Source organism: Mixophyes fleayi, chromosome 4 (assembly GCF_038048845.1).
Source record: "Mixophyes fleayi isolate aMixFle1 chromosome 4, aMixFle1.hap1, whole genome shotgun sequence".
Classification (NCBI taxonomy): Eukaryota; Metazoa; Chordata; class Amphibia; order Anura; family Limnodynastidae; genus Mixophyes; species Mixophyes fleayi.
Genome location: NC_134405.1, coordinates 57,099,431 through 57,123,154, shown reverse-complemented (window position 1 = coordinate 57,123,154; position 23,724 = coordinate 57,099,431). Strand labels below are relative to the sequence as shown.

The window sequence follows — 23,724 nt, the reverse complement described above, 5'->3', positions numbered from 1 at the left end:
GAGAAATGTCCTATTGTATAAATGTGATATATACACTGGAGACTGCGTCCTATATACTGAGATACAGACCAGAGAAATGTCCTATTGTATAACTGTGATATATACACCGGAGACTGCGTTCTATATACTGAGATACAGACCAGAGAAATGTCCTATTGTATAACTGTGATATATACACTGGAGACTGCGTCCTATATACTGAGATACAGACCAGAGAAATGTCCTATTGTATAAATGTGATATATACACTGGAGACTGCATCGTATACACTGACATACAGACCAGAGAAATGTCTAAATGTGATATATACACCAGTGACAGTCTCCAGTGACTAGAGCAAATGAATGTGTTTTAGTTGGGCTGTTATAAAGAAGATTTAAAGCTAGAGTTTAACACGCTTCTCTTCTTTCTCTAGAGGAGTCTGGTAGGATTGGTGAGAGACCTGAGAGGAATCGCCTTTGCATTCAATGCGAAGAGTAGCTTCATGATGCTGTTTGATTGGATGTATCCTGAAAGCGTATGTGCTGTCTCTTGGCACAATATTCATGCATTGATGACACATATGACTGATTTATGCTCCTTTACTGTCTTCCTGTCCACCTTGAATTCCATTATTAAGCTCAGAAACACCACTGATTGGTTGCTGCCTTTGGTATATGCCCAGTGTTTGTAAGGTGCTTGTGTATATACAGGGGGTATCTCAGAATGTATAATACCACAAGAGCACGACACTCCTGTGGTGCCTTCTTTCTTTCTGTCTGTCCACATACAAGGTAAGCGGTAGGGCAAGGGGAAAAAGGAGGGTGATGGGTGCTTCTGGGTGCTAATTAAGTCATGTGTGATAGTGATGGAAGTTGAGGACATGCTCCATGTTACTCCTTAGCCCTCCTCAGATACCCAGCTTACATGCCCATCCTGCAGAGAGCTCTAGAACTTTGGTTTCATGACCCGGCCTGTACCACACCGATCCTCAAACTCATGGCAGAGCTGGTACACAACAGGTTTGTCTTTCTTTTCATCAACATTCACTCATCCCTAAATGCACTCATTGATTTATTTGTCACATTAATTCTTTTTATTCTACATGACCTTCATAACTATGCCGCTCAGTCACTATTTCTGTAATCTTATTTCCCTTTCATTAATACTTCGTATCTGCCGTTCTCATTCTCTGCACACTCCTGCCTTTTTCCATCCTTCTCGAGCCAACTGTGGCTTTGTCTTCTTCCCCTGCAGGTCACAGAGGCTACAATTTGATGTCTCGTCTCCTAATGGCATTCTTCTGTTCCGAGAGACCAGTAAAATGATCACAACCTATGGTATTCAATAAATAGGATTCTTCCTGCTTTCCCTTGAGCATACCAGTGATTCTTCCAGGGAGAAAGGTATCTGTGTACATTTATGGTTTTCCATTTTCACCATCAGGTAACCGGATCCTGACCCTGGGTGAGCTTCCTAAGGAGCAGCTGTATGTTCTGAAGTTGAAGGGAATCTCCATATGTTTCTCGGTGCTAAAAGCTGCTCTCAGTGGTAGCTATGTCAACTTTGGGGTTTTCCGCCTGTACGGTGATGAAGCTCTGGATAATGCTCTTCAGACCTTTGTCAAGCTCCTGCTGTCTGTGCCACACAGTGATCTGCTGGTAATTACACTGCAAATCTATGTGTGTTATTACATATAGCCCTTCCTTACAGCACTCAATGTTCTACAATATAAAGGGTTACAACATGTAACATGTCCACCCCAATATCGGGCAGTCATATTACTGTGTATGGATTTATATCATATTCCTTTGTGTTTACAAGATTACTTCAAGCTCGGTTAGATGTATTGCTGTGTATGGGATTATAACATTGAGTGTTCCTTTCAAGAGATGATTGTTCGAACACTCTCGTTATATCTTACAGCCTTTTTGTTTGTGTCCATTTAAATTACATTGTCGTGATTGTAAAAGCATAAGTATAGGTCACCTTACTCAAACGTGTTGCAGTAACAAAGCCAGAGAAGTGATATCCGTGTTAAACCTGTACAGCGCTTTACCAAGTGTTCCTCTGTTGTAGGATTACCCCAAGCTCAGTCAGTCCTACTACTCGCTCCTGGAGGTGCTGACTCAGGATCACATGTCTTTCATCGCCAGCCTGGAGCCACGTGTAATCATGTACATTCTGTCCTCCATCTCTGAGGGGCTCACAGCTCTGGGTGAGTAGGTGGCTCCCTAGTGACCCTGTCGGGTGTGTTCCGGCCATTAATGATGTGTTCCATCTCCACAGACACAATGGTGTGTACAGGCTGCTGCTCCTGTTTGGACCACATAGTCACATACCTCTTCAAGCAGCTGTCCCGCAGTGGTAAGAAACGGGGCGCACCCCCACCGCAAGAGAGCGAGCGCTTCCTGCACATAATGCAGCAGCACCCGGAGATGATCCAGCAGGTGACGCCTCTCATTCAGTTCTTGGCTGGGTTGTTATGTTAAGTAGTCGGTTTTAATTTGTTTGGTGATACCAACCTGATAACTTCCTCATTACCAGTATATCACTGGCTGCAGTTTGCAGAATGGACTATGAGTGCGCTAGAGCAAATCAAAAGTGGAGCAGGACATACCCATAGATTGTAAGCTTGTGAGCAGGGTTCTCTTACCTCTCTCTCTGTATGTATTACCCAGTATTATTTTATTAATGTTTTTTCCCAATTGTAAAGTGCTACGGAATTTGCTGGCGCTATATAAATAAATGTTAATGATGACATATCTGGGTGTTGACGGCACCTGATTGGACTGTGCCATGACCATCCAGTGACATCTCAGTCTGCTTTGTCCTGCATTCAAATTATTTTCCTCTTCACCAACACCATTCTGCATGCTTTAGTCAGGGTAATGTTAGGGTCCTGGATGAGGGGCTTCTGCCATAGTTGTAATCAGTAGGTGGTGGAGGAACTTGCATTACAAAAAGGGTTTCCTTATATTATCACATTTTCTCATTCCTTTCCACGAACAGATGCTCTCCACGGTTCTGAACATAATTATCTTTGAAGACTGTCGAAATCAGTGGTCAATGAGCAGACCATTACTGGGCCTGATCCTCCTCAATGAGAAGGTAATGACTTTATAACCAATAACAACCCACAACTCTGTCCTCTCACTCAGGCTCACCAGTCTGTACAGTGCTTACGGCTGGTCTTTCCCTCACATGTTCTGCCATCTTCAATTATGTGTCTTATTAGTATTTCTCGGACCTCCGGAGAAGCATTGTCAGCAGTCAGCCCCCCGAGAAACAACAAGCCATGCACCTCTGCTTCGAGAACTTAATGGAAGGAATTGAGGGGAATTTACTCACCAAAAACAGAGACAGGTTAGTTGTGTGTCCATGCATTTAGTATTGTAAGGGAACATCTGTGTCTGAGCAATGGATATATTTTGATGAGGCTCATCAGGCAGCTTTGCTCACATATATGATGTGTGTGACCACAGAACTGACACTGACTGGTTTACTTAAAGGTGAAAATTAAGTTTTGGGGTAGAATATCTTAAGTACGACCAGTCCCAAAAGGTTACATGGTAGTGATCTAATTTTCAAGTTATCCGGTGGGTCCTCAGACATATTCATGTATCCGCTGCTGCACCTCTGGTTGTATGTTATCAGTGCGCAACATGATATCTGTCTGTAAAAAGGTGGAGTCTGCAGGACCGAGGAGAGTGCAGCAGTCATTGCCGGTTCTCCTTTGTTTTGGGGAACCTGCCACGTAACCTGAATGCTGTCCCCAGGTAAGTAATGTTTTAGGACTTGGTTATACTTTTATATGTATATTTCAGATTGTCACCAAGGGTAAGTGGTGTTTCTAATATAGTGCCTTCTGTACTGAGCTGTAGGGAGGGCTCTCGGTATGCTCATAGATGTGACTTGGACTTGTTTCCTCCATCCAGCTTTCCAGTCTGGTGAACCTACTGGGTGTTGGGGTGTACTGAGGGGACATTTATGTTTCTACATTTATAGTGGGAGGCACTATAGAGGAAATGCCAGTACCCTTTAGTGACATGTTCTCTTAGAGCTACATCAACCAAGATTCTCTAGTCTGCGCTGTAGAGGTTCACAGCCTTGTCTCATATCTGTGATGTGACGTGACTTCATCTGCCGCACACACAGTCTGAGCTCCAGGGTCTATTCCCAGCTCGACTTCAGTCATTGGTCAGATCTAGCTTCTCAGGGACTACATTGGAGCAGTCATCAACCCGATCAATTTATGTCCTAACATGTTCGGTTTTGCTTTGGGGCAAGTGGCCAATATCACAGCACGCATAGCCTGGATTAGACGTTGTTTCACGGGATAGATCACAGCTTTGCCTTATATCTGTCCCTTCTTCCCTTCACAGGTTCACGCAAAATCTCTCCGCCTTTCGACGAGAAGTCAACGACTCAATGAAAAACTCAGCCTGCGGCCCCAACAGTAGTGAGATGATGAGCTGACCTCTCCCCACACCTTCAACCATCTTCTCCCCACCATCTTCCTCCCCTTGTACAAAACCCTGCACATTTTTTGGTAATGTTTTGAATTCTTTCTACGGATAGGGGAAAAATATGGCGAGTGGATCTCTGCCTCCTCCCCCCTTTCCACAGAGCGGAGGCAGGTGGGGTGCTTTTGAGCGAATGTGAGAGACACCTGTTCACCTGGACTGAGCCCCTATTGAAAATTACAAATATATATATAAAATATATATATGTATGTATGTGTCATTTTGAGTGCCCAGTAAAACCCTTTCCACAGATTCCCCTCCCCATCAGAGTGGATGTATGGAGGAGTAGCAGAGCATTGCGCAGTTAGATTGAGGCTCTGCAGAGACTGCATTGAAAGGGTGAACAGGTTCTGCAAGGACATTTTGTATAAACAATGCTGTATACTGGGGGAGGCAGCCCCCTACTCTCACTGCTGTTATTCTGACTTTGGTGGATGATGAGCAGCACAACCCTCTCTCTCGTTGAATCTTTGGCGCGATACAACTAGAGAGAATTCCAGGCCACTGGTCGGCACTTACATGTCCCACACTGAAGTAGTGGGAGACCAGTTTATAACAAAGTGCTTATAGGTCACAGTGTAAACAATAGTTGCCTCAATACTCCTGGAAGGATCTGACACAACTGTGCAATAACATCAGGACGGTGTTGGTGGTTAGTCCTGTGTTCAGCTGTAAAAGACGTCAGCCTTTCTCCTAACAGGTGTCTTCAGATGAATTGTCTCCACAGCAGAATAACTGGCTGTAATTTACTTGTTAGTCATCTCCATTCCTGTTGCTGAACTACAGGTTACAGCTGGCTGGGATTGCTGTGACATGTAAATCAACAATAATTGGGAGAGCCACAACTTTTCTGAGCCTAATGTTCTGGTTACACCTCTGGATGGCGGCAGTTTGGTGATATGCCGACAACTGTGTTGGTAATAGCACCAACCTCTAAAGAACTGCCTTATCGGGCGTGTGCCCACGAATGGTCTGTGCCATAACATCTGCACTGTTCCAAACTACAGCAATGCTACCCAGCTGATGACGTTTTATGTTCAACACTACCCCCTGCTATTAGTGCCCAAAGCTGGCCACCTATGTGGTGATTTTGACATCAGTATGACGTATTTAGACCATTGATTGCAGATCGGGACCAGCGTTTGGATCTTAATAGACGGGCCAGCTTTTGGTGCTCCATGGTGGCTATTTAATTTCTTATTTAGCACAGGTACTTGGTGAAAATCAGTGTTGTTGACACTATAGTAGGCAGAGATGTAATAATTTAGCTGTCGGTGGGTATTTTAATGGACAGTGACATTCCTAACTATCACTGATAAGACAGTTGGTGAGATGACGTGACAACAGCGGTACTATTTTCATCCCTGATATAAAACGAGCATATGTTTTCAGTTTACACCATATACCAGGGTTTCCCAAACCCAGTCGTCAGGGCTCTCTCACAGTGCAGGTTTTCCAGGTCACAAGTGAAAAATGTATATCACCTGTGGATCTTTTACAATGTACAAGTCAGTATTGAATGTACCTGTGCTCCAACATGGAGATATGGAAAACATGCACTGTTAGGGAGCCCTGAGGACTGGGTTTGGGAAACCCTGCCATATACTATTGTGGGTGGACTGGAAATGCTGGGCTGACCAGTGCCATCTGCAGGTTGTAACAAAGTACTGCAAAGTAGATATCAAAACATACAGTATAGAAACGCTTAAATGTCAGAATGCCCTTATCAAAAAGTACTGTGCCAAACATCTATTGCAAAACAAAAAACACAAGATCACCTTTATTGTTTAGGTAAACAATGTAAACAGTGACTTGCTTATAGCCCCGGCCGGGTAAGAATCTCTTTACATGGATAGAATGCACACAGTACCCACACATCAGAGATGGTGCAATTCAATTACAAACGTTAGGGCTTTTTTTTTTTTCTTCATTTTCTTTGCATGTTGTACTGCTAGTATAATGACTGCAGGTTTGGTACAGTCACCACCTCTATCAGGTTCTTGATCATGGTGCTAATTGTCCTGCAAAGTCTGCTGTTGTATTTTCTGTACAACATGCAAAACAGTCATTGGTAATTGCACTGGGGCTTGTGTGCTGGTCTCTGATGCTGGAGAGCATCTTATTAAACTGCAGGAGTGCTTGCCCCCTCTCTATCAGCTGATACCGTCTCACAGGTGCACCCCTCTTTTATTGGAGGTTTTTATTATATTATGTAATTATTGCCCAGGCTCAGCCCTCATCACGAGGCAGAACCAGCACTGCCTGGACCTGTAGAAAGTGACTTTGCCACAGAGGAGATTAGAGGGAAGAGAAACGTCTGTTCTGTATGAGTAACACTTGAACAGCAAGAACAGTGCAGAGTTTTTTTTAAACTGTACCCTTTGCTTACACCCAATGTAGACAGCACAGCACAGTATCAGTTCACTAGGAACATCATTAAGAATGTTGCCCAGCATTTCCTTTAGTGACTTTTTTTTAACAATATTTAATCAGTGGGTGAATTCAGCAGTAGCCCGAACACTGACTCAGCCCAGAGCAAGGTTATCTCTCCATTGTCTGGACTTTTATGGACTGTTTACTACAAATGTATATAAAAGTTCTGCAGCCATAGCCTTGTGCAGAGGGACTCAGGGGTGGACATTGTTACCATGCAGGTAATGTCTGGGTGTCTGCTTAGTGTGTATGTCTAACAAATATGAACAGGGGTGTAATCAAATCTGACCTTTTTTTGGGTCTGTTACATATAGTGACATTAAATAGAAAAATCCAAAAAAGTAGACTATGATCTTTAATGATTTGTTATTGTCTTGTAGCCCTGTGCTACTTGTTTTAATGTTTAGCTTGCACCAATGCTGATCTGTCACTTGGGGGATTGCAATACAGCACAACATAAAATATGGCAATGCAGGAGGGTATGTGCATGGCAGTACGTTAGTCAGGTGAAGGCTGAAAACCCCTTTCACGGCATAATGCAGCGTTAGAGAGGGGAAAGGTGTCACTGTGGAAGATACCGCACTACAGCTCCATACACTGTACTTTTGGAAGTAGATGAAACAAAATGCCCATATTCAGTAATATGTATTCCCCCTCTTTATGGTTTCTAAAGACCATGCACGAAGGATTTCTTTTTTGGAGCATGAAATGACCAGCTTTATCAGTTAGTAGGGATATTTTTCACTAAAGCTGTTCCTGTATATGGTTTGTGATGGATTTCTTTACATGTGTGGATATATTATCTGTAATATGAACTAGTCCATCATAAATAAGTATATGCAGAAAACCTGCTCTGTGAGGTTTCCTAAGATATGCAGTAAGTCTGGCTTGTAATAGGTCTTAGCCTTTCATTGGTCAACCAGCCACATCCAAGTACAATCTGACCTCCATTCAGCACATTGTAATGTCAGGTGTCCAGAGAGCGAGTTTCACCGTAACGAGAGAGACATGTAACTTATCAGTATAGTCTCTTAATGAATGAGCAAGGTGTGGACACTTTCCCTTATACAGTTGTGGAGATGTTTCCAGGATTGAGGCAACTATGAAAGTACAAGTGGATCTATGACATATTTGTAAATATACATGCATTTTATTAAAGTTACCAAAAAATGAAAATTAAAAAAAACACCACAGGTGTCAAAATACTGTGTCAGCACTTGTTAGGTCTGAAGCGGTTTTAAAATCTGTGGTGGCAGCAATGAATCCTGGGTATTTTACTGTTTGCCAAATGAGTGTATAGTGGAAACTGCAGAAAATAAAATGGAATTGTTTGTTAATTGGTACTGTCATACATGGTAACACCCTAGTATTATGCATTATCTGGTTGCTTAAACACACAGGTCAGGTGTGGCCACTAGAGGTAGAATTCCCAGCAGACTGATGTCATTAAACCACAATCTCTTCCTCTCGTCGTGGTCTCTGCCAATCCCATTGTGCTGTGACTGCAGATTGTCTTATTTAGCTGGTTCTGTCAGTCTGTGATGGAAGACAACATCATTGTATCCTTCCCGATTGCGTGCAATTTCAATAGCATAGAACTGGATGCGAGTGGCTGGAAAGCAGAGAAGATACAAAATAAAATAATTACAGCTAGTAACAGGCCACAGTTTCATATGTATGTCAGTTAAGTCATATTGACTAACACTGTGTGTATATAACCAGCCTGGTATTGTGCAGCCATGCTGGGGGCCCTATCTAGGAAAAAAAAATATCTCCTCATAGTCAAAACTACAGTTCATGAAGATGTATATATTAAATACTGTACATCACTTTGTTTGTTCAGACACAGATTATAAAAGTTATTTTACACAACTGCTTAGATATTTGAGTGTTTTACCACCACTAAACTTGTATAAATTGCAGTTATTCCAAAGCAGAAAAACAGCAGAATATGTATAGGACAGGCTCTATCACAAAGACCACCACAACTCCTGCTTAGGGAGATTACGGCTTACATTTACGGTTCCTCCTCTCCCTACACACAGCTATTAACATACAAACAACATTTTCTATATGGCCACTTCTAGATTCTCACTTTCACATAAAATATAATTATATTACATTACTTTTGGGAGTTAGAAAGTTGTGACACTATTACCAGGACGTTAAACATACAGTCAGTGACCACTTTATTAGGTACAGATGCTTTTTTTTCATGCAAATATCAGATCATCCAATCTTACAGCAGCAACTCTATACATAAAATGGTCAAGGGGTTCAGTTGTTGTTCAGACCAAACACCAGAAGAAGAAATGTGATTCAAGGGACTTTGACTGGAATTATTGTTGGTGCCAGACAGGGTCGTTTGAGTATCTCAGAAACTGTTTGTTCTTCTGAGATTTTCACGCACAACATACTTTAGACTGTACAGAGCATGATGATCAAAAAAAAAAACAGCCAGTGAGTGGCAGTTCCGTGGATGAAAATGTCTTGTTAATGAGAAAGGTCAGAAGAATGGCCAGACTGGTTCAAGCTCCGAGGAAAGCCACAGTAACTCAAATAACCATGTATTACAATAGTGGTATGCAGAAGACCATCACAGAACACACAGCACGTCAAACCTTGAAGTGAATGGGCTACAGCAGGTTCTACTCCTGCCAGCTACGAATAGGAACAGGCTACAGTGGGCACAGGCTCATCGAATCTGAACAGTTGAAGACTGGAAATATGTTGTCTGATCTGACAAATCTTGGTTTCTGCTTTAACATGCAGAGGGTAGGGTCAGAATTTGGTGTAAACATCCATGGATGCATCCCGACTTGTGGCAAGGCTGGTGGTGTTTTGTTACAATGGTGGTGGGGGAAATGTTTTCTTAGCACAAATGAATGTCCCTTAATTGTTTAAAAATGCCACAGCCTGAATATTGTTCATTATCATCATCAGCCTTTTTATATAGCACGAGCAAATTCCGTAGCGTTTTACAATTGGGAATAAACATTAATAAAACAATATTGGGTAATACATACAGACAGAGAGGTAAGAGGGCCCAGCTTGTAAGCTTACAATCTATAGGACAGTAGGAGTTTGAAACACAAGGGCACGTGCTACATCATATCGCACATTTTACCAACTAGAATGCAAAAGTAAAAAGTAGTAAGTGGGCTGTGTGATCAGTCACACAGCAATGTTGGGCAGAGAGTTGCTGTCTTGTGTCAGCTGTGTAGAGATGGTAATAAGGTACCAGAGAGATTAAGATGCTGGTTGGGGAATATTATAAGCTTGTCTGAAGAGGTGGGCTTTCAGACAACGCTTGAAGGTTTGAAGACTAGAGGAGAGGAGAGGAAAGGAAAGTCTTACTGTACGAGGGAGGGAATACCACAAAGTAGGTACAGCCCCCGAAAAAAGTCCTGTAACAGGAAATAAGAAGATGTGATGAGAGTAGAAGAGACGCAGATTTTGTGCAGAACGTAAGTTAGAGTGAGGTGATGTATGTTGGTGCAATTTTGTTGACGGCCTCGAAAGAAGAATTTTTTTTATATTGGATTAATTGAAAAACAGGCAACCAATGTAGAGACTGACAGAGTGGCTCAGCAGAGGAAGAAAAGTTTGCAAGGTAAATCAATCTAGCCACTGCTTGCAAAATAGATTGTAGGGGTTCAAATCTGATTTTGACCACCAGTAAGGAGGGAATTGCAATAGTTGATGCGGGAGATTATGAGTGCATGAATTAAGGTGTTTGCAGTGTCATGTGAGATATGTGCGTATTCTCGAAATGTTCTTTAGATGTATTTAACATGATTTAGATATAGAGTCGATGTAGGGGATAAAAGATAGTTGTGAGTCAAGGATTACACCTAGGCAACAAGCTTGCGGGGTGGGATTTATGGTCATGTTATCAACAGCAATAGAAATGTCAGGCAGGAAGCTTTGTTTTTTTAGGTGGGAATATTTTTAATTCAGTTTTTGAAAGATTGAGTTTGAGTTGGCGAGAAGACATCCAAGATGAAATGGCAGAGAGACAGTCAGTAACGCGAGACAACACAGATGGTGAAAGATCAGGAGAGGATAGATTTGTGTATCATCCGCTTAGAGATGATACGAAATTCAAAGGAGCTTATTAGTTTTCCAAGAGAAGTGGTGTAGATAGAGAATAGCAGAGGACCTAGGACTGAACCTTGCGGTACTACAACTGATAAAGGAAGCGGAGAAGAGGTGAATCTAGAGAAATTAACACTGAAAGAAAGATTAGATAGGTAGGATGAGAACCAGGATAGGACAGTGCCTTCAAAACCTAGGGATTGTAGTGTTTGTATGAGGAGAGAGTGGTCAACAGTGCTAATTATCCTGGATCTCTCTGCTGCATTTGACAAAGAGTATTGGTTATTACTTTTTGCTGTGATCAAATAATTGACAACCTTGGTCAGCGCAGTCTCTGTGGAGTGTCGAGAGCGAAAACTTGACTGAAGAGAATCCAGTAGGTTGTTTGCTGTAAGAAAGTGTGTGAGGCGTGTGTAGGCAATTCTCGAGAAGCTTGGAGGGGCATGGGAGCTGGGAGATGGGGCGGTAATTTGAGAGAGAGTTTGGGTCAGAATTTTGTTTTATCAAAATAGGAGTAACCACTACGTACTTGAATAGTGATGGAAAAATATAGAGAGATAGATTACAGATTTTTGTTAGAGGTGGAATGAGCACAGGAGACAGGGACCTACCAATTTGTGAGGGCATGGGATCAAGAGGACAGGAGGTAGAGTATCATCATCATGATGGGAGGAAACGGAGTACCTGGAGGAAACCCACACAAACACAGGGAGAACATACAAACTCCACACAGATAAGGCCATGGTCGGGAATCAAACTCATGACCCCAGTGCTATGAGACATCAGTGGTAACCACTAGACCACCGTGCTGCCCAGGAAGATAATAAGAGTAGAAACTTCCTCTTTATTTGTGGGATCAAATGAAGAGAGTGTTAGTGGATACTACAAAGGAATTTAGCTGATTGCTTGAGGGAAATGATACCATTTCAAGTCTGATCTTATCTATTTTGTCCTTGAAATAGGAAGCAAGATCCTGAGCACTGATGGTAGTCAGAGGGTTTGGGGTTGGAGGATTGAGAAGAGATTTAAATGTGTTAAAGTAGAGGTGATTGTCCCTTTATTACTTTAGTCACCTCTACTTAACAATGTGGACAGAGGTGTGTGTTGCAGGATGAGTGAGGGATGATATAGTCCTAAAGATAATGCAATGAAAGGAGAGAAAGAAAAATAATTTGGCAAGCAATTGTTGCTGACCATGTGCATCCCTTTATGTGCACAGTTTACCCCTCTTCTAATGGCTACTTCCAGCAGTGTAACATGCCATGTGACAAAGCACATCACCTCAAGCTCATTCTACAAACATGACAATAAGTTCAGCCTCCCTCCAGTGTCCTCCACAGTCACCAGATTTCTGTCCAATACAGCAGCTTTGGGATGTGGTAGAACGGAAGATTTGCAGTGTGAATGTGCATCCTACAAATCCGCAGGAACTGCATGATGCCATCATATCAACAAGGACCAGAGTCACTCAGGAATGTTTCCAGCTCCTTGTTGAATTCATGCCCATAAGACTTCAGGCTTCTCTGGGGCAAAGGGAGGCCTAACCAGTACTAGAAAGGTGTACCTAATAAACTGGCCACTGAGTGTATTATTAGATAAGAAACGATTACATATTTCAGTCACTGCAGAGTCAGAGTGTATAAACAGCATGGCGGCCTACTGTTTTATGGTGAAGGAACGTCTCAGTGATTCTCCCTTACAGGATACATATTATAACTTGTACCATGTGCTCTAACTAAAGCTGCCCAGAAACATTTGTTATACAGTTGTTTGTGGTTTAGATTTTCTATACAGACACTCACAGAAGATGGTGTTTTCCTCAGAATACTCTTTGCTACTGTCCAGCCTTAACAAGGTGCCATAGTTAAAGTCTTCCACCTGATCCTCAAACTGCATGCAGAAAGGACGCCATTTCTGCAGAGACAATATAGAACCATGAGGGAAGAGCATTGTAGTCATTAATGGCCAGGGTATGTTCTCTACCTACAGAACAATGGAGAGATGGACAAATCCCTCTTTACCTCTTTGGCTGCTGGGGACTTGAGATCTTCAGGATCCAGAACATCAATACGGAGATTGGGAAATTCGCCTCGAAATGCGGTGTAAATCATATCATCGGACCGCGTCAGCTTCAGGAGGCGAGGGTCCACAGAGGACACAAGCTAATGGAGAGGAGGCAGAGCACTATCAACATGGATCCTTTCTCTGCAGAACATGTGTGTAACCACCTCAGCATCTATACCCAGTTTTCTCACTTACATTATAGTACACCTCTGCATGCTGATACGCCTTCATGGCCCAAACCATCTCCACGTTAGGCTGCAAAGAAAGGGAGAAATATTCAGCCAAAGCTACTTTACCTGGAGGAAGGGAAGTCCCAATTCAGGGCCCAGAATAATTTACTAGGTAGATAGTTTAATGCTGAGGGAGAACATACAGCCACTTATTCATAGTGACTGAAAGAACATTCTGCTTTAATCAAAGTCTACAAATGTGTACCTAAGTACGTATCAATGTAAATCTTTCTGCTTAAGGGAAAGAGATGCTTCAGCAATGTCACTAGTAAACTAGATAAGCTGAATATTGCTTCAGACCACATAATGGCTGACTTAGTATATGTAGGTGACAGGTAAAAATTAAACTCTATAAATAAGATTTGCTCAAACAACAGTGATATCAGTGATATATTTTAAAAAGTTTGGTGGTCCAGCAATGAACATGTTGCAATCCAATTGTACCGACTATCACACAATTGGATCTATACAGGATACACATACAGTGAGTAATTCAACATTTTAATTTCTAGCTTGGTTGATGTTCTCACACATATGCTAATCCCTAATATTCCATTCTGACCAATCAGATCCCTTCCAATTTTGAACGTTTATTATAATAAATCGTGGAGCTGCATTGCAATGCTCAACCAGTATGGTTGAAAACCATCAAATATCCATGTGTGGAGCATGCATTAGACAGGGGAGTGTATTCATTGAAGGCAAGGGGTATTGACCAGATGAAATCAGGCAATTCTCTTGAACGAAGATAAGTTATATTTCCTATTATTTCACTTTGCTTGGTGGTACAACATATCAATAAGCATTATACATTCTTTGTAATTAAAATACTGTTGGAATAAAGCAACAATAAAACGTTATGTATAGTTTAAAGGGTAAGCACGCATGATGGAATGGATGACCAGTAGGGTATGAAGAATATTTTGAAAGGGTTTTGAAAGAGGTCCCTCCATTTATACGTTATTTACAATGTGTTGTGTGTGACCATACTTACATCATTGCCATAAGATTCTGCTGGAAGAGACAATGCCTCAGCCACAGATAGTGCTTCTGTTGCTCCCTGGCAAAGCAAAGGAAATTGCAATATTACAAGTTGTTGTAGCACATCTATGTCAGAAAATGGACACAGAGTATATCTTCACTCACCAAATATAAAACCAATGGACAATTCTAACATTTTATTTCATTTCTATTCCACCATAGCTAATTTAATGTGTCCTTTCCAGATTATCTGAACACTGAAATTGGTGCTAAAGAAACACAAGTTATATATTAATCCCGTGGTTCCCAAACTGTGTGCCACGGCGATCTCACAGGGGTGCCGCAGCCACGGCCGGTGGTAAGCAAGGCGGGGGACTACTTGGTAATTATTTTGGCTTAGGTTCTCCATAATTTTTTTTCAAGGCACCCCTAAGGGTGCCTTGATCTGAGAAAGTTTTGGATCCACTGTATTAATCCTTAATAAAAGGTTACTGTTAATGGGAAGGCTAGATTTGTGCTAGATCAGACGTGAATTAATTTAACCATAAGAGTGAGTTCTGGCAAGGAGGTTGTACCTATTATCACCATTCTACCGTTACGGTACAACGGCCCAGTGATAATTATCACCATTCTACTGTGATCTCTGGTGAAAAAGATGAATATGTCCTAAAATAATTACCACTAATAGACTATGATCTTTGGTGTGGAGATTAGACCTGACCATAAAGAAATATCATTATTAGACTGTGATCTCTGCCCATTATACCGTGATGGTATGTACATCAGTCCTATATAAATTATAACCATTATACTGTGTAAAATCTGATGAGGAATGTATATCTGACCTGTGATATATAGACAGATACACACAAGTCTGTATAGCTCATGCTTAGGCAGACTGTGAACTACAAATCCCAGAATGCCATGCCAGGCTGGAGAGCCACATGATACCTATCTCTGGGAGGGTCTATACACAGAGCACTGCGACACGTGTGGATAAGGACACCACAGTGGCTCAATAGCTTTGTTAGATAGGTTATCCTCGTTAACTTTAATAATATAATGTCGCCTTGAGCAACACATATCTGTATACAGCATATTATTATGTTTTCGAATTCTCACCAGTGAGCCCAGGCCCCCTATGCCTCCTGTCGGCGCCGCCATCTTGCCAACCTCTCACATCTACCGATCCACCCCGGAAGTCATTTATTTACTTTCGCGAAGTCTGTTCCGCCATTTTTATGAAGCCAGGGTGTTCCACCTTGTCCTGTCGCTTTACGCATGCGCAGCATATGACAGTCGCATTAGTTACTGGCCTGGCCGGTTGGGTGGTAGGTGCTTAGTTCTCATGGAAACAGCCTGTACAGAGGCCATATTGTGTGTGGCACAGCCTACATGTATTGTTGTACCTTATTTACTGTTCTATGACATATGAAACATCCTCAAAACAGTGATACTAGTATATTAAATCTTGTAGAGTTTCAGACATTATGATCCACCCAGTGAATGTAATTCAGGACATACATATAATTATACTCTGGATTGCACAAAGAGTTAAGAAATGAAGAAGGTACATTGATATTGCTTTCATGTTTCTTAACATGCATTGGTCTGATGTTTCATGCAACATTTCAGGAACATGTCAGAACCGAAAAAGGAGGTCATTGTGCCTGTGCACACGCCTGATTTCATGTCTGTAAACCAACTGAGACAACAAGTTGGTTATGGCAGATTACAGTATGGCTAATTTTGCCACCTTGTGGTATGGGAACTTTGGACTAGGTCAGTGTGAGATATGGGATATGGGATATTGGTCTGACCTTGTGAATATTACTTACAGGGGACAATTATTGTTTATTTTCAGGTAAAACATAAATAACTCGGCTTCCCCAACTCATCCACCTTTATCTTGGAACAGTGGCGGAATTACCATTGGTGCGGCAGGTGCCATGCATCGGGGACCATAGAGATAATGGGACCCACTGCATGGCAGATGTAGAGGGTCGGGGGCCCCGGTTCACTCCTCTCCACCTCCGTGCACTGGGGCCCACAGCTCGCTAGTTCCACCTCAGCCTTGGAAAGAACTTGCATGTTCTTTCCAACACTTACTACTATGCCTTATGTACAGCATGATGTATACGCTTATTTAAAGCGCACTACATTGGATGTTGGTCTGCATAGCACAGCAGCGTTGAACGGGTGTTTTGTTTTGGAGGGGAGGAGAGAACGGGCAGCCTAGTGCTTCAAAAGCGCTAGGCACGCCCCCCGTTTCATAGCCACGCCCCCATCGACATGTGCCCATGCTCCCTGTCCCAAGGTGGCCTAGCCAAATGTTGGGAGGTAAGCGTTATAGACATTATTTTTAAGGATGTCAATTTATGATTTCATTAACTGTTGGGGGACATAATGTCCCACAGGAAATTCCAGAATCAAGAAACCATTTAAGACATAAGAAAGACATATATTATACCTCCCAACTGTCCCCATTTTGGCTGTACAGCTCTGATTCGCAGACCTCATAAGGGTCAGGGCTTACATGTAAGTGGGTGTTTCTGGTTGCATTGGGCAGAGATTGGGCAGATCAGAGCTTATTTTGGCTCAATTCTGCAAGTCTAAATGCCTGGAGCTAGTAACACAAGATGAAGCATGACATACCTGCCTAGATTTCTTTTGGTAGGGGTACATGTCAGTTACCCTCTTGATTTTCACAAGCAGGATCCACTCTACCCTTTGGGGTATATTTACTAAACTGCGGGTTTGAAAAAGTGGAGATGTTGCCCATATCACACAGTCAGATTCTAGTTATCATTTATTTAGTACATTCTACAAAATGACAGCTAGATTGTGATTGGTTGCTATAGGCAACATCTTCACTTTTTCAAACCCTCAGTTTAGTAAATATACCACTTTGTATCATGTCTGCACCTCCTTATTCAACCTACTTGTTCTCTTGTTATTTCCGATCGTGTTTTATATGATTTGAAACTCTGAATTTTGTGGGACCTTACAAATAAATCATGATGATTTGGTTAAAGGAAACAGGCCGTGCTTAAAAGAGGGGGGATTTACTAGACACATATTTATTTTACCAAGTTTCATTGTGTCTGTATTTTTTTTTCCAATGACCAATCAGGTTAGAAAAAAATGTAAAATAAAAATGTTCAATTTTTAACATTTTCTCTTAAGTGTATTTTGCTTTGAAAATGATCCTGGCTCCACCAAGTCATGCTTTTAGTATATTAGTACCTAGACAGCTACCTCTTATTATAACCTATGGAGAGTGTTAGCGTTTTACAGCTCTGCACAGATTAGTGTTGTGTTATCCGTGTGACATTGGATAGTTTGGTGGGATAAAGGTATTTCTCTAGGAATAGTTCCATGTAGCTGTAGTGATTGAAACAACACAGATTCCATGTACCTGACAACTCACAGGGTTAAATATGTAAAAACAACACACTAATGTGTAATCAGTTTCAGGTGTCTGCATTGACTTATATAACCCTCCACTGGATCTGTCTTTCCTATCATCTATCTGCTTTGGGATTGCAGGTTTTCTGTTGGATAGGCTGTGAAGGTAACCTGATCCACTCAGTGGTAAAATCATTTTAAAAGTATTTTTCTTTTTTTGAATGAAGTCATATCTGGCTTTGTGGTAGTACAAATTATACATAGCTGTGTACTGGGTTATTTTCCTGTGAGTGTGTTTTGGAAATTGTACTTTGCATTAGAGCCAATAGCTATACTATTTCTAAGGAACATGTGGTCTATACTGGTGCTGGTTTAATGGCCACTGCTTCCATATCCTGTGCTATGGTGGGATTAAAGCTGATGATGTACAGACACCTTTATGTTCTGAAACCTGCTTTGTGTTCTACAGAGTGAAATATAGACATGGCATCCATAGCTAGCAACACCAGCAAGGTTGAGAAACCTGTGTCTCTTATATGGGGTAAGTAAAAGGGCTGTCTGTCACCTGGGGTGGAGGGTATTAAGGCTTCCACTGTCTTAATCTATTCACTATCTGCTTTCTATCAATGTGGATGTGCATACATAAGTGTAAGCTTAGAACATTAGTAGTGTACCATGTGCTTTTCTGAGCCACTGTGGCTCTGGTGTAGAGTAAGCATCAGTTTTATTAATAGTTGTAAGTGATACTTATAACTATTGCATACTTGCCAACTCTCCTGGAATGTCGGGGAGACTCCCGCATTTCGGGTGAGTCTCATGGACTCCCGGGAGAGTATGGCAATCTCCCGCATCGGGCAGAACTTGATCCAAATCACTGTGATTCATTGAGAATCGTGGTGTTTGGCCCTACCCCTGCTGTAAAATGATGTGGTTTGTGTCATTACGCCATGGGGGTGGGGCCAAAATGCCGCAATTTACGGAGCCCCACCCTCTGCACACCCACCTTTCCACTGCAGCTCCCGGATCATACTTGCCATAAGTTGGCAAGTATGAACTATTGGCCTGGAGTACTGCCGAGCAGCTCTTCTATGTGGTTTCTGTGGGGTTTTTTTGTTTGTTTTTTTTGGGGGGGGGGGTTTTGTTTTTCACATTGTCACTGTTGCTATATACAAATGGTGGACACATTGACTGCCAATTTTTTATTTTTACCCCAAGGAGCTGTCTTACAGTGGTGCTATCTAGCAACCAAGAGCAAATATCAAAAACAGGGGGACTGGGCCCACACATTATAATAGGTTGCAGAGCAGGTTGAGATGACTGCAGATCAATAGTAAGCCTTCCTTCAGCATCAGCAAGCCGGATCTCAAGATTAAAGGTGTGCACATCCACTGCCTGAACAAAACAGCTAACACTGCAGTGCTTTTGGGACCAAGCTAAGGCCACACTAAACTCAGGATGGGCAGGGAAACAAAGCAGTCCCAGTATTGTTCTACCCCTACAGAGCCTGGGAGCTGCACCATGAAGCCCAACTATTTGCCACCACATTGCCTTGACTGAAAGCTTCCATGGGGGTTTATAGCCACATGGACCAATGGGAAGCCACAATCAGAAAATGAAGCTTCCTATTGGTTCTCCCATTCACAGCAATTTTTAGGGTAGGGTACCCCACTCACATCAGGCCCCCCTCTGCTCTCGAGGCCTGTGCTCTGCTCTATTGAGAGGGGATCCTGACATTGTTGGGGCCCCTACTTGGTTTTTGCTATGGGGCTGGTGATGCACTGCTTGTCTCTTCTCCCTCCCCCATACACAGGGGCAGGGGGGCATCTTCCCCCTGGGCTGGTTCCATAGTGGACTACCTTGGGCTGGACCACCTGCTCCCCCCCCCCCCCCCCCCCTCCTTCCCCCTTTTTTTTTTAATGTTCCTAATAGGCTGCTGAGTTGTCTTGCCCTCCAGGCTAAAATTTGCTAGCCCTCCCCTGCCTACATGTACTATGTAAAAGGGTACCTGGTGGAGGGTGTGATAGTACTGATAGTTTGTGTACCTGTGCTCCTAATAGTAATCTGTCCCTTCTAGACAAAGGGTAAAAATGACCTAGAAAATCAGGCCAGGAGAGGATTAAATTAATCATCCAAAGCTAAAATTGAAACTAGACTTTGTCCAAGTCAAAGGATTGTCATTGTCAGAATTAATTTGTGCCATGCTGCATCTAATACTTTTCAGAGTATTGTAGCCTATGGCACTATATAATACACATTTTATCACTACTTGCTGATTGTTTTACGATTGCATTTTATCTAAATAAAGGTTTATAATATGGCTTACAAGGAATGGTTGGACTATGTAGGATATAAATACAAGGTCCCATAACTGAATGAGTCAGGAGTGATAGAAGGATTAGCAAGCAGTGGGAAAAATTAAGTAGAACGCAAGTTTATATTGCCATGGTATAGACCTCTTCTGGAGCTATATCTAGAAAAATACATCCAGGGAAGGACATTAGATCAGATTATTTGGTAAGTAGCAACAAATCCCACTGCTATATTTGCATAGTCCTACTGGGTACTCTAAATTCTTGGAACTAAGAATATGAAATAAAACTGTTGCTATGAACACTGCCCATCACTTTCTCCTTTGCTAGTGCAGTTTAGTCTAACAAGATGTTTGCTTTCATCTTCTGCATAGACAAAATCTCCTCTTGTCCTTGGCACCAGTTTTCAGACCCCCCTCCCCCCCCCCTCCTTTTTTTCTGAGACTGTTAGTATGTAAATGTTATCTGTGTTAGTGTTTTGGTAAAACAGAGACTGGGTGCAGCTGAGCTGGGGGCAGGGGAACCCATTTTAAGTATGTCTCCAAAACCTGTTGCTGCCCCTGAAAACTAGACTGCCTGTACTTTGTATGAAGACTACAAGGCTTTTGTCCAACACCGTGTCTTTTGTCCATAGGGTGTGAGCTGAATGAGCAGAATAAGACATTTGTGTTTAAAGTGTCAGATGAAGACAAGACTGAGCACCAGCTGGCACTAAGAACTGTGAGTATGGAGTGGGTGACACACTGGTACCCTCTAGTGTTCTGGAACATATCTGAGTGTTTCCACTGCATTTCTTACACTTATACTGTCGCCTGCCGGGATGTATACTGCTTCAGGCAGCTGATCTATTGTGCATTTTCCTTCTCTCAGATATGCCTGGGGGATAAGGTGAAAGATGAGTTTCATATAGTAGAAGTAGTTCCTCAAGAGCAAGAAGGGAGTGAGGCGAAACCCGTTCCAATTGCCACCCTAAAGCCATCTATTCTACCTATGGTGAGTCTCGCTAGCCAACACTAGTCTAAGGCCTGACTATGGGGTGTTAATCTGATCTAATGAGATACTTTGTTTCGCAGGCTACTATGGTTGGCATTGAACTGACTCCTCCAATCACATTCCGGCTGAAATGTGGTTCTGGACCAGTGTTTATTAGTGGTCAGCATATCGCATGTGAGTATCTATAACATGTTTCATGCAGATAATATCTGATCAGTCGGCTGCTAGGATTATGTATAGCTGGGTACACATTAAAATGGGATGGACAGATGCTATGATGCTCTTACCCTCGCCCACTAAAAACTGGAATCTATATTGTGCTGCTGAGACCTAATGTGGACAAGGTGGAATGATGTGGTATGAGCGATCGTGACAGCTGTCACATTAAACAAAGTGAGGCTATACGGTTTTCTGTACTACAAACTTGAATACAATTTTCATCTGAGCATTGCTTTAATGATAGCCACACAAACAGTATCATGGGGTGGACAGATCACATCTGGTTAAAGATTATATTGACCTGTGTAACAAACATTTATGTAAATCAACCAAAGGAGCAGAGACTGAATAGATGGGCAAATCTGCTTTAGTTGCAACTCAAGAATTAGCCAGAAATGATTCACTCTTGTATAACCTCTGTAAATGTACTAGTGAAATGTTGTATGCCTTGTAAAGGGCTTGTATTAAGGAACCTATTGTGACTCCTGCATCCTAGTGGAAGAAGACTACTCATGGGCAGAAGAGGAAGAAGATGAGGAGGAGGTGGAGGAAGAGGAGGAGGAAGATGCAGAGTCTCCCCCAAAAGCTGTAAAAAGACCAGCGGCTTCCAAGAAGGCCGGCCAGGCAAAGGTACTGTCATGGATTGTTCTCACAAAATGTTAGTGTGCTCTGGTTAACTACAGTGGAGGCAGACATCAAGTAAGCGGAATAAACGGTGAATAAAGTCTGACTTTTCATGACTTGCTGACTGTGACCAGAATGGCTGACCACTTATACTAAAATGGATGGGTCCTATTAGTTATGTTTTGGTGATTGCAGACAGTCAATTGAAGTAATTGTCATTTAGAAGTCCATTGGGATGGTACTGAGCACTAGACCTTAATTGTGTTACCACTGTTTAATACATACTGTTTGTCCTAGAAGAAGAAGATGGACGAGGATAAGGAGTAAGTATTCCTGTCATAGCTTTGAAAGAATTTGTGGACCATGGGATTGTGCACTGGTGGCTGCTTGGTAGAACTTGTTCTGGTATATGGCTCACAATTCGGTCACATCCGTTACACTGCTAGTTGTCACTTTAGCACATGGTAGCTGATACTTTTGATTCTTGGGCTTCCTAAATTGACAGATAAAGTATTGAATATCTCTTTGCAGGAGTTCTGAGGAGGACAGCCCTGTAAAAAAGGTATGTAACTGCTAGCTTGTGTTGGTCTACTGAAAGGGAGCAGATAAGTGTTCCTGTGTAAGCCAGTGCACTAATGACTGTACAAAACTGGGTAATCGTACAGTAGGGGTTCCACTTTGTCTTGTCTGTTCTATTGTCCCAAGTAAGTAATGCTTATTTACTATGGGGTGTGATCCAGTACTTCTAGTTGCTTCATGCTATAAAGTACCTTCTGGACTAGTAGTTCTGGAATCTAACAGTATTCTTGTAGGGCAAAGGAGCAGGACGGGGGAGGAAGACGGTTGCTAAGAAATAGATACATCATGTAAGTCTTTCAAAACTCATGTTGACCATCTTGTATCTTACTCTACAAGATTGTGCTCAGAGTGACAAGTCTTCTCTCTACAGGTGCTGCTTGACTTTCCTTTGTCTTCAGTCTGGCTGTGCAATTAAATATCCATTCTCCTTTGCGGTGCTGCTGTCAGTCTGCCCTATAACATGTTCTGTATGACCCATCTGATGGGATCTCTACCACCATGAACATGATCTGCCTGTGGAGAAACAGGAGGATGGCAATTCTTTGTATAGTCCAATGTAGTGTATGTGTAATACCTGTAAATAACTTGGTCCTGTCTGGAAATCGTATAAAATAAAAATCCCTTTTCTATGGGAATTAAGACACTGTCTCAGGATCTTTACTGTTCAATGCTTCACATCAGTCCTGTAAGCTTCAAAGGATTGTGACTAATAGACAAACATGGTATACACATTGTATCTTCTGAATAAAGAGTGGTGTAGCTAAAGTCCTTGGGCCCAAGTACAAAAGCTGAACCAGGGTCCCCCATAATCAGCTGAGTGGCTTAGCTGGCTATGGGTCTCTAACCCATCTACTTAACTGTCATATTTTATTACTACAGCTTCAGCAATGAGACTGGGCATGTCTTGCATGATCCAATGCCTGCTCCTCTTCTCTGTTGGGTGACTAGGACTGCATCACTCTACTGTGACTTCCCTGTATGCCTTCTTGGTGTACACATGGGTCTTATCAAAATTACTAAACTTCTTGGCTCTACCCTACATAGGGATTCCTCATAGGTTCTGCTAACAGTAATCTAGAACTAAACACTAGATTAATTGACCTGTACACTGATGTAGCTGCATTGCCTGGAGAGTAAAGGTGGCAATATTTTGAGGATAAATCAGTACTTTTGGTCTGAGTTCACAGAAACCTCAAACACTTGATGGCTGGTTCTGCTTTTGGCTGATTGCTCACAAATTTCCAATGAGACATTAAAACAAGGAATGAAATGGGTCAAGTG

At 42.2% G+C, this 23,724-nt stretch overlaps 3 protein-coding genes across 12 annotated transcripts in view; 2 read left to right on the top strand and 1 right to left on the bottom strand.

The window, feature by feature from the left end:
- Positions 1 to 8,275, top strand: part of XPO7 (exportin 7) — a 46,887-nt gene extending 38,612 nt beyond the window's left edge. For all 3 annotated transcript variants that reach the window (XM_075207149.1, XM_075207150.1, XM_075207151.1), the window contains 9 exons: positions 416 to 504; positions 894 to 1,001; positions 1,237 to 1,319; positions 1,426 to 1,640; positions 2,059 to 2,197; positions 2,269 to 2,429; positions 2,992 to 3,090; positions 3,218 to 3,345; positions 4,365 to 8,275. In XM_075207149.1, the coding sequence (XP_075063250.1) occupies positions 416 to 504; positions 894 to 1,001; positions 1,237 to 1,319; positions 1,426 to 1,640; positions 2,059 to 2,197; positions 2,269 to 2,429; positions 2,992 to 3,090; positions 3,218 to 3,345; positions 4,365 to 4,458 (1,116 nt within the window). In that variant the 3' untranslated portion in view covers positions 4,459 to 8,275. The remainder of the gene's footprint in view (positions 1 to 415; positions 505 to 893; positions 1,002 to 1,236; positions 1,320 to 1,425; positions 1,641 to 2,058; positions 2,198 to 2,268; positions 2,430 to 2,991; positions 3,091 to 3,217; positions 3,346 to 4,364) is intronic.
- PBDC1 (polysaccharide biosynthesis domain containing 1) lies at positions 8,067 to 15,584 on the bottom strand. Its single transcript, XM_075207161.1, has 6 exons — positions 15,434 to 15,584; positions 14,325 to 14,390; positions 13,296 to 13,355; positions 13,058 to 13,198; positions 12,839 to 12,950; positions 8,067 to 8,550 (listed from the first exon to the last, which is right to left on the bottom strand). Exons 1-6 carry the CDS (start codon positions 15,473 to 15,475, stop codon positions 8,453 to 8,455), a joined length of 519 nt encoding a protein of 172 aa, XP_075063262.1. The 5' UTR covers positions 15,476 to 15,584; the 3' UTR covers positions 8,067 to 8,452.
- Positions 13,147 to 23,084, top strand: NPM2 (nucleophosmin/nucleoplasmin 2). 8 transcript variants are annotated; one of them, XM_075207156.1, is made up of 10 exons: positions 13,147 to 13,252; positions 14,557 to 14,669; positions 18,189 to 18,260; positions 20,663 to 20,748; positions 20,899 to 21,021; positions 21,102 to 21,195; positions 21,737 to 21,870; positions 22,162 to 22,187; positions 22,396 to 22,426; positions 22,677 to 23,084. In XM_075207156.1, the coding sequence occupies exons 3-10, from the start codon at positions 18,203 to 18,205 to the stop codon at positions 22,719 to 22,721; spliced, it is 597 nt and encodes a 198-aa protein (XP_075063257.1). In that variant the 5' UTR covers positions 13,147 to 13,252; positions 14,557 to 14,669; positions 18,189 to 18,202; the 3' UTR covers positions 22,722 to 23,084. The 8 variants fall into 8 exon arrangements, with proteins under 8 accessions (XP_075063257.1, XP_075063259.1, XP_075063258.1 ...); XM_075207158.1 differs by lacking the exons at positions 13,147 to 13,252; positions 14,557 to 14,669 and adding an exon at positions 15,615 to 15,642; XM_075207157.1 differs by lacking the exons at positions 13,147 to 13,252; positions 14,557 to 14,669 and adding an exon at positions 15,774 to 15,881.
- The last annotated feature ends 640 nt before the right edge of the window (positions 23,085 to 23,724 follow it).

Excerpts from the sequence above, each read along its gene's own strand:
- PBDC1 (XM_075207161.1), bottom strand. The coding sequence starts at position 15,475 with ATGGCGGCGCCGACAGGAGGCATAGGGGGCCTGGGCTCACTG. Across the intron at positions 13,356-14,324 it reads CAGAATCTTATGGCAATGAT|CCTAACGTGGAGATGGTTTG; the intron begins GTAAGTATGGTC and ends CTTTCTTTGCAG. Across the intron at positions 12,951-13,057 it reads AGTCCCCAGCAGCCAAAGAG|AAATGGCGTCCTTTCTGCAT; the intron begins GTAAAGAGGGAT and ends TTGTCTCTGCAG.
- NPM2 (XM_075207156.1), top strand. The coding sequence starts at position 18,203 with ATGGCATCCATAGCTAGCAACACCAGCAAGGTTGAGAAACCTGTGTCT. Across the intron at positions 20,749-20,898 it reads ACCAGCTGGCACTAAGAACT|ATATGCCTGGGGGATAAGGT; the intron begins GTGAGTATGGAG and ends TCCTTCTCTCAG. Across the intron at positions 22,188-22,395 it reads AAGATGGACGAGGATAAGGA|GAGTTCTGAGGAGGACAGCC; the intron begins GTAAGTATTCCT and ends ATCTCTTTGCAG.